Source organism: Gossypium arboreum, chromosome 10 (genome assembly GCF_025698485.1).
Source record: "Gossypium arboreum isolate Shixiya-1 chromosome 10, ASM2569848v2, whole genome shotgun sequence".
NCBI classification, from domain to species: Eukaryota; Viridiplantae; Streptophyta; class Magnoliopsida; order Malvales; family Malvaceae; genus Gossypium; species Gossypium arboreum.
The window spans coordinates 113462145-113471860 of NC_069079.1; the positions used below are offsets into that span (position 1 = coordinate 113462145).

At 31.1% G+C, this 9716-nt stretch overlaps 1 protein-coding gene across 4 annotated transcripts; it reads right to left on the minus strand.

Moving 5' to 3' along the window:
- Positions 1-438: 438 nt before the first annotated feature.
- On the minus strand, positions 439-4908 carry LOC108486951 (transcription factor RF2b-like). Of its 4 annotated transcripts, XR_008272614.1 has the most exons (6): positions 4248-4908; positions 2530-2662; positions 2102-2186; positions 1361-1809; positions 636-722; positions 439-532 (listed from the first exon to the last, which is right to left on the minus strand). XR_008272614.1 is itself a non-coding variant. In XM_017791120.2 (4 exons), the coding sequence occupies exons 1-4, from the start codon at positions 4742-4744 to the stop codon at positions 1439-1441; spliced, it is 1086 nt and encodes a 361-aa protein (XP_017646609.1). In that variant the 5' UTR covers positions 4745-4908; the 3' UTR covers positions 906-1438. The 4 variants fall into 4 exon arrangements, 1 of the variants encoding a protein (XP_017646609.1); XR_001871578.2 differs by having other exon boundaries at positions 439-722; XR_008272615.1 differs by lacking the exons at positions 439-532; positions 636-722 and adding an exon at positions 744-879.
- Positions 4909-9716: the final 4808 nt, after the last annotated feature.

Below are 9716 nucleotides of genomic sequence, written 5' to 3' on the forward strand. Positions count from 1 at the left end.
CATAACTTTCCTTTTATTTATTTTCTTTTTTTTTTTTCTGTCTTTTTTGTTTTTTATTTTATTTCTTTTTTTTTTCTCTTCTTCTCAATTGAAAACTCTAGCCATCATATTCAATAACAACTTATGTCATCATTTACATTGGCTGTTCAAAAAAATTTTCAATGCCGCCTGATAGATCAGTTACATCCATTAAAAATAGTCTTTTTTTCTACTATGAATACCCATATTTTTCACACGAGTATTGCAAAAAATATATACTAATATCACTTGATATAGTGACGACATCAAAATTTTTTTTAAAAGAAAGTTAATCATTAGGGGGTGTTGTCAGTGTGACAAGGCACCAACGAACGGATTTCAAGTCATTTTCGTATATAATTTTTCATTTGGTTATTTTTTGTAATTAATTTATTAAGGCTTAGTTTGGATGACGGTGTATTTATCTGTGTTTAGTATAAAAATAGCGGTGGGGTAAGATTAGATACTGTAGTATGAGACAAAAAGTAAGCGAACCGCACCACATCGCACCCAACTGTCCATCCAAACCCCACTTAGGTTAGTTAAAAAAAAAAGCCAAATGTTGAGTTTACAAGGGTGAAATGAGAGGAAACGAAGACTAAAGCAGCTGTAACAACCTTAAGCAATGCCGGAGGGATTCTGAAGATCAAGTTTCAGGGTTTCAGCAAAGTTAGCTGCAGTCTTCAGCTCAGCAATATCTACAACTACAAATTGCAGAAAGAAGCAAAATTTAAAGGAAACTAATAGTTCAGCAGTTGTCTATATAGCACTGTAAGTCCGGGAAGGTTTTGCTAATGTAAAACCCATGAGCTCGGACTCAAGATGATAAGTTGTTGTCCATTGACTGTTAGCATCTGAGAACTGAGTAAAATCACCACAGAGATAGATTCACGAGTAATCATATAACATTATTAAAAAACCAAGCACCAGCAGATAACGCTAAGGTCCAACCGAGCCAGGAAAAAAAGAAAAGAAAAGAAAAGGTAAACTCAAGGCATTGCAATCCGATAGCCGGATACATTTCAAGTTGAACACAAATCCATCTTGTGAGGGAGAGAGTCCTCGACCGAAACAAAAACACAATTTTTGAAGAAATTCACCAACAATACAACTTTAAACAATACTTTAACAGACAATAGAAATGGGAGCAGCTGGTTTGAGATGCTCCATTAATCTAATCCTACGATCATACTTCTATTCCCACATCATTGCTCCAAAAAAATTGAGTTGAATGCCACAAGGAAAGAATCTTAAATGACTGAAGAACTAGCAAAGCTACGAAAAAAAAAAAAACTAAAAATCCCAAACACATTAAAACTTTCTGAATTCAAACGAATAGTACCTTTCGATGTCAACAAGGTCAGTCTATGAACAACCCAACAAATAGGACAGGGCAAGGTGTAGATCAGCAAAATTTGTATCATAATGTTCCACTACTTTCACCGGCAGATATTGAAGGGCCTTCAGATTTCACCAAGTGTGAATCTCTGCTACTGATATCAAGCCCCTGCAATCGGCCAAGAGGATCCTGTTGCATCATATCCGCAAAGGCATGTGGGCCAGAGGCAGCTACCATAGACTGATTAGATGCCAACATGTTAGATTGCAAGGGATGAAATGGTGGCATTTGCATATTCTGGGTTTCAACTTGCCGTGGCTGGGGAGGAAAGAAAGAAGATTGGGTGAATGGTATATGGTGCATTCCCAAGTTAAAGTTATCTGTGGGTGTAGACATTTCACCGGTAGCCATCTTGAGCCTCTCTACTTCCTTCTTCAGTGCTTCATTTAGAGCTGTAGTCAGACAGGAAAATGAGAAAAAATTATGTGCAGGGACATGATACAAATATGACTAATTTGACTACAAATTAGAATGGGATGCACATCCCTGGGTAACGAGTTCCATGCAAGTTTGTTTTGTTTCTCGTCATTGACTACAAATTGACAATATATGGTAAGAAAAACTGCTCAACTTTGTGTAGGGAACAAACATGTCCCTAGACAAGCTAGGTATAAACTTTTGAAGGAATACCATCTTGGAGAGAATTTGGTAATTAAATTAATTTAGTCTGTGGACAGAACATACCATCACGTAGCTGAGCCTGCTGTTCCATAGCTTGTAGCCGAAGCTTAAGCTCAGTGTTCTCAGTAGTCAAGCCTGTTGTATCTCTCTAGAATAGAACACAAGAAATAAGGCTATTAAATATTCCATATCATCAATAGAGAAAGTCATAAGCAACACAAGATGAAAGACATCCAAAATTAATGGCAATTTCAGAAACTCAGATGCCTTTAACAGAGTTACAAGCACATATAAACATGTAAAACAATAAAAGTATGAATCAAGAAGAATTGAAAACACAATCGCAAACAGCTTTTGATGCACTAGAAAGTAGAGCTGCCAAATATTGATTGTTTAATATGTAGATCAGATATTCTCAGACGGAAAGCAAATGGTCACCATGAACAAGCTCTAAAATTATGCAATGAGTAAGGCAAGTGTTTGACAAAAACCTGGAAAAGGGTTAGTTGCGCAGAAAGAGTAGTTGCTTCCGTTTGAAGTGTTTGGACCTTTCTCTCCAGTTCAGATATATATCGGGCTTTTCTCTCTTTAGAGCGAGCAGCTGACTGACGATTTGCGATGATCCTACACAAGTTATGAAGTTCTTAGCAGAAACTTGGATGGAAGCACATAGCTCATCAAATAATGGCAGTCAATCTATGAAAGAGAATTTCCATCTTCCAATAAAGGTTGAGTGAAGAGAACAATTTCTCTAACCCAGCCACCTCACCAAATGCTTGTGCATTTAGGGCAATATAAACCTTTTGAATAATATATAAATAGCAGACTCGAGTTTAGAGGCTCTCAAACACTAGCAAATATGAGTGAAGAAAGGCTATAACATTCTAAATCTAGAAAAATTCACAATCACATGATCTTCTCAAATCCATTATTTCGCATTCCAAAGTTTGGAATGAACAGCTCATTCGCCCAAAACTCAAACTTATTAGAAACCAACAACGACCAAATGTGTCTGTCCACTAGTCATTTTGTTGTAATGTCATACTAGTACTGCATGAAATATAGTGACATGCAGGGTATAGACTGACAAAAAAGTTATGAAAACTTTCCATCAAGTTTTAAGGATATGATAAAACTTTTCAAAAACATCATTTAGAAGGAGAAAAAGTGGCAATATCAATTAGTTTATGGTCAGGAATACGGCAATCAGATTAATCACTGCTGGATTTTGTTATGAAACAAATATCCAGTGATACTCAAACAATATTTTTCCTACCCACGACCTAGTATTACAATATTAAATGGTGTAACAGACCATTCATATGCTGAAATACGTAGACAAGCATAAAATGTTATTAGCAATTTGAGATAGAGATATATAATTGAAATTCAGGTATAACTTACTAATACAAATATTCCATTCAGCACTTGATCAGGAAGCATTTATGAAATCTCCTAACCAGGGTACAAAACAAATAACCATATATTGAACACGCCTTACAATTCACATGAATTTTTCATTTAAAAAAAGAAGTGAATAGTTTTAAGAACTTCCGAAAATAACAAAACTCCATTCTTCAAGGCTCAGAAAAGTCAACTGTAAATACTACATTGTTAACAAAAAGATAGTCAACAATGCAACCAAAACGTCCACGAAACCAGATAAAAAAGCTAAGAAACATGCATGATCCATAAAAGAGTACCTAAAATTAGTTCAAACTCATAATAGACACCAATTATTAATTACATAGAATTGCATGTTTTTCATGAATTCTAGTAACTCAGTTTCTTTCAAATTCCACCCTCCCCTAAAAAATATATTTCCAAGTTCCAACTTCTTAATTTACTTCCTGAATTGCCCAAGACACTATTTATAACCAAAACAAGAGGAACAGAAAGTCAACTTGATACCATTGAGATTAAGAAAAGAAAGAAAAGAACATTTCAACGAAATAATCATAACCCCCACGAAAATTTAATTATATATAACCAACCAACAATAAAGAAAAAGACACAAAATTTATAAACTAGCACTACAATGTCATTCATAAATAACTTCCCCTAATAATCTACCGAAAACCAAAACACAAACTTTCCATTAAAAGCTATAAGCTTAAAGTTTCTTCACCAATTTCATGAGTACCCAAAACCAAATGCTGTAAAAAGAAGCCCGAAATAGTGGAAGAAAAAAGAGAAGTAAATTCGAAACCTTTTGGCTCTCTTAGGGTCAATAGTCCACAATTCAGCAAGCTTATCAGGAGCCATAGCTTTCTTAGCTTCAATGGACTCCATTAGCGAGCACCCATCAACTGAATTACTATACCTATGCCTTCCTTTCCCACCTTCATTAGTCTTCTCCCCCATCCCCGCCGACCCACCACTGATTTCATCTCCTTTGGGATTATGAGCGGATCCAGCAGTTGAAGAGCCAGTAGCACCCCGTCCTTCTTCGGCTCCCTTAGATGATCCCCCTAGCTTCTCAATATCCATGTAACTGCAAAACAAGTCGTCTTCGGATCCCATTCCTTCGAAAGGGTCGGAAACGAGATCCAAGTCATCCGGGATCCGAAATTGAACTTCAGATTGGGCTCGCCTGTGGTAAGAGCCTCGGAAAGTGGTTGGGTTGGGAAAAGAAGGGGTGGTGGATGATGCATTGGAGGGAACCGGTGGATCCGGGTTCGGCTTCAGACTTGGTGGATCCTGCATTTTGGTGTTTCCCTTTAGATTCAGATCTCAGAAAACTCAGCAGAGAATGAGAGAGAGAGAATGAGCGAGCCAGCCACCTGACTGTTGAAATTATTTTATCTTTCTTCTTCGCTTCATTCCTAACAAAATACAACTTCACGAACGACGCCGTTTAAAGTAAACACTTGACATAAATTTTTTTTTAAGTATTTGGAAAGTTATCCGTAATTGAATTAACTAATAATTACTTGTAATTGTATACGTGTCACATTTAATTATCTATTTTAATCAATAAATTTTAATTCAAATTTATACTTAATTAATTATTTTAGTTGTTTATTCTTCAAAGAGTTGAGAACTGAGAGAATTATTAAATAATTTGCAATGATTATATTCAAACTTTATTTTAATTAGATTAGGAAATTAAAATTTAATGTCTAAATATTACACCATCTTATAAATTTAAATTAACGTAGATATTAAATCTTAAGTTTCAAGTCAGTATAAAGAAATGGGAAAGCATATGCTAATCTCTAATACTCTTAATGCATTCAAATTATATATAACCACATGATTTTTTAATAAAATGTTTGATGGTATTAACTATTTGGACTAATTAATAACATTTATAAAAATATAAAGACCAAATCATATTAAAAATTAAATATCAAATTTAAACATAATAGAAAGACCAAAATTGAAATTTAACCACTTTTTTTATAATGTGAGAGAGTGTGTCAAAATATTATTCTAACAAAATTTTTGTTAATAATTTCAATTTAAACAAATTTATTTAAATTCAAAATAAAATTTTATTAGAATAATATATATTTTTAAATCGAGTAAAAATTTAATCAAAGTAGTTAACAATATTAGCTCTTGGGCTAACTAATAACATATAAAACATAGATACTAAATTATGCTAGAATTTAAAGAATGAAAATTAAATCTTAAATTAGGTAAAATGGACCAAAATTGAAATATTACCATTTTCCTGATGAAAAGAGGTGGACACTGAAAGGTTGGACACATGTCAACAGCAAAACCTTTGTTTTATATATAGTTATGTAGATTATTATTATTATTGAGAAAGTTTATCTCAAAGTTTTACAAAGTAATTATATTTTTAAAAAAATCAAAATGCTTTATTAAATTTAAATTTTAAAATGTAATTAATTTTATTGTATTCTCCTGAATTAATTATAATAATATGAATACAAAACTACTAAAATTGTCAATGACCAAGTGGCCCAGCAACCATCTTTTGATCTCATGCCCGTACGAATTCAAGTTTGAGATTTTTTAAAAATAATAATTAAATTTAATTAAAATATAAATATTAACATATAATTATATTTATTTAATATTTTTTATAATTACATGTGTATTTATTCGTTTTATAACTTAATTATAATTTTATTTTAATCAAGATGATATTTAAGTAAAACTCTACTAAAATTCAAACTCAATTCAACTCCTTAAAAAGTATGAAGCCCAACCCATATTCCCTCTAAAACTACCAGCATTCTCTCTAAATAAATTAATTTATTTTCATTTTGAATTATATAAAAGGTAAATATACATTTTGGTACCTTAACTTAATTTCAAGTTTCAATTTGGTACTTAAGCTTTTTTTTCTAATTAAGGCTTTAAAGTTTAAATGGGTGCCTAAATATTATTTTGGTCCAAATAGGTACCTGAACTGGGTTTTTTAATTCAAATCAGTACTTGAATTTGACTTTCTTGTCCAAATTAGTACTTAGTTATTTGAATCAATTTGAACTATAAAGTTAAGTTTAGGTACCAGTTTGATCCAAAAATCCAAGTTTATGTACCTAAATTCGACCAAAAATGTTTAGGTATCAAGTTGAACCTTGAAATCAAGTTTTAAGGGTGAGTAAAACTCGATTCGACTTGAAAAAATTTAAAAAAATTTTGAATTTCGAGTTCAACGAATCGAGTTAATCGAGTTATTTGAGTTAACTCAATTTTTTTCGAATTTTGAGTTCAAATTGAGTTTGTTTTTCGAATTTGAATAAACTGAATATCGAACTATAATATTTTACATTTTTACCTCAAGTTTTTCATTCGATTTGATCGAACGCTCACCCCTACTAAGTTTAGGTGCTTAATTGGACACAAAAGAACTTTATCAATTTAAACCTTGAAGTGAAATGTATAATTATTTGTTGTCACAAGACTTGACGTGAAGTTTTTATGAAATGTATTTAACCATTTAAATAAAAAAGTAATTTTTCACATAGATAATTAGATGGCATATGAATGAGTTAGCTTAACGGATTACAATAAACAACACATTATTTGAATTTTTTCCTTTTTTTAAAAATGTATATATATAAAGACAAAAGGTTTCAAGAGGTACTTCCCATTGTTTTCACAACAGCCCAATGGAAATTTAATATAGATAATAAATTATGTATGGAATGGATATTTCCAAATATAGATGAGCAATTCATATATATACATAATAAAATAAAATTGCAATGCTGTACAACAAAATGTACAAACAAAGGGAAACTATTATGTCTTTCTTTAGTCTTTTCCAAGACTTGTTTTATGTAAAATAAAATGATTTACGTAAAAGGTTTTTCAGTTAACATAAAATTATTCCTTATTTTAGTAAAATGTTATTGATAAAGTTCTGTTTACTGTAACACCTGTCGTAACTATTTTTTGGAAAAAACGGGAATTGACTTGGACTTTGGAAATGAAAACGAATAGAAGAGTCGCCATCAATCCTTTTTGATGAGGTGTGATTGGGTCACCTTTAAATTAACCATTTTAATAAAAGTTAAGATTTACTAAAATGATATTTTTTTGGTCTACGAAAATCGAAAAATGAGTTCGGGAGTCGATTACGCACGAGGAAGGATTAGCACCCTCGATACGCCCAAAATTGGTACCTAGTTGATTAATTAATGTCTTAAGATCGAAGATTGAAAACTTTGAAGACTTTTGAAATACGATCCTTCTTTATGAAAATGCTCTAGTGTTAAAGACCTTCTCGTCTCAAAATATGAAACGTCACATCCAGTAAGTTAGGACACGACATCTTGAATATTCGAGAGCGAGCTTGCCTTTTAAAATTTGCATATTTTAAATCATAAAAAGGGTATTCGATTATTTAGAGTAAACGAGAGAAATCGAAACCCAGTAAGTTAGGGTACGTTTTCTCGAATCCTCAAACACCGAATGTTGCCTTTAAAAAAAAATTCTTATTTCGAGGTGACGAAATGTCATACCCGGTAAGTTAGGGCACAACACTTCGTATCTCCGAGAATAAGCATTTTTCAAAACTCATATTGTGAGTTAAAGGAATATTCCGTTATTTAGGTAAAAAGAAGAATCGAAACCCAGTAAGTTAGGGCACGATCGTCTCGAATTACCAAATATAGAATATCACTTTTATGAAAGAATTATTTTAAGGTATCGAAAAGAGCATGATGGGATTTTATTGTAAAATATAAAATCAGATTATGATATTAATAATAACGTATAATAATGAATGACAAGTGAGCAATTATAAAAAGATGACATAAAAGCAAAGTTAGTAATATGTAAATATAAACAAATGCATGAGGAAAATGAAAGGGCTGAACACATAAGTAAATTAATAAATAAATAAATAAAATGAATAAAACATCGCAAAATAAAATGACAATGCTAACAAAAGCGATAATTATAATAATTATATGAATAATGACAAGATAAAATGATAATACATGGTATTAAACCTCATAATGATGGTAATAACGTAAACATGAAATAACAGGGAACATATATATGTAAAATACGTATTACTAGATTAAAGATAAAAAATATAATATTTATTGGAAGCAGTGATGATATATATATAGGAGTAACTAATAATAACGATACATAAATGCATACATGCTTGCATTGAAATGTATATGTAATAATAGAAATAATAATAAGAACATACGTGGTATTAAAATATATGTACATAATACGTTTTAAGAACACACACAACGTGCATGGTATTAAAATGGTATTAAAAACATGATGCATACATATAAGTATTGATGAAAAATGCTAATACTAATAATGGTAATAGTAATTTCAATAAGGATGATAATGGTAATAATAATATTAAAGTAAAGTAAACAAAAGTAATATATATACACATAATGAAAACACTCACTACTATATAATAATAATAATAATAATAATAATAATAATAAGTTAAATTAATTGATAATGAAGTAATAAATAAATAAATGTAAAAAGAAGGTATATAATATAATATCTATATGAAATTAATTAGTTTAATAATTAGTTTAATAATAAGATGAAAAAACATTACGTAAATACATATTGAAGATAAATATATGGTAATGTTGAATGTATATATATATGATATACAAATATATGAACAAAAGCAATGATATTAAAGGCTATTAATAATATTATGTAATATATATATAAATATCAAGTAAGAATAATAATAATAGGACAATAATAAGCAAAAGTATGATAATAAATAAAATTTAATGGCATGAATATTATTTAAAATTAAAATAATAAAATAAAATAAAAATAAAGAAAAGTAAAAGAAGGACAAAATTGAATTGAAAATGAAGTTTTTGGGACAAATCGGGAAGAGATGAAAATATAGGGTCTCAAAGCAATACGCGCAAAAGGGTAAGGACCATATGGGCAATATTCTAGTACCCCAAAACGACACCGTTCAGATATCTATTTGTTTGAAGGCTCAAGGATCAAATTGAAACGAAGTGAATAGATGGTGGCGAAATCGGCAAAAAGAAAAGAACCACATTAAAATATCCTCAAAGCGGAAGGACCAAGGGTGCAAATAGACCCTTGGTCCAAAAACGCGCGGATCCCTTAGCGGGTCGGGTCGCCTGCGCGGGTTGAGGCCAAACGGCGCCGTTTTATGATCTCCAAAGCCCCATTAAACTACGTCGTTTTGTTCTTGTATATAAACCAATTT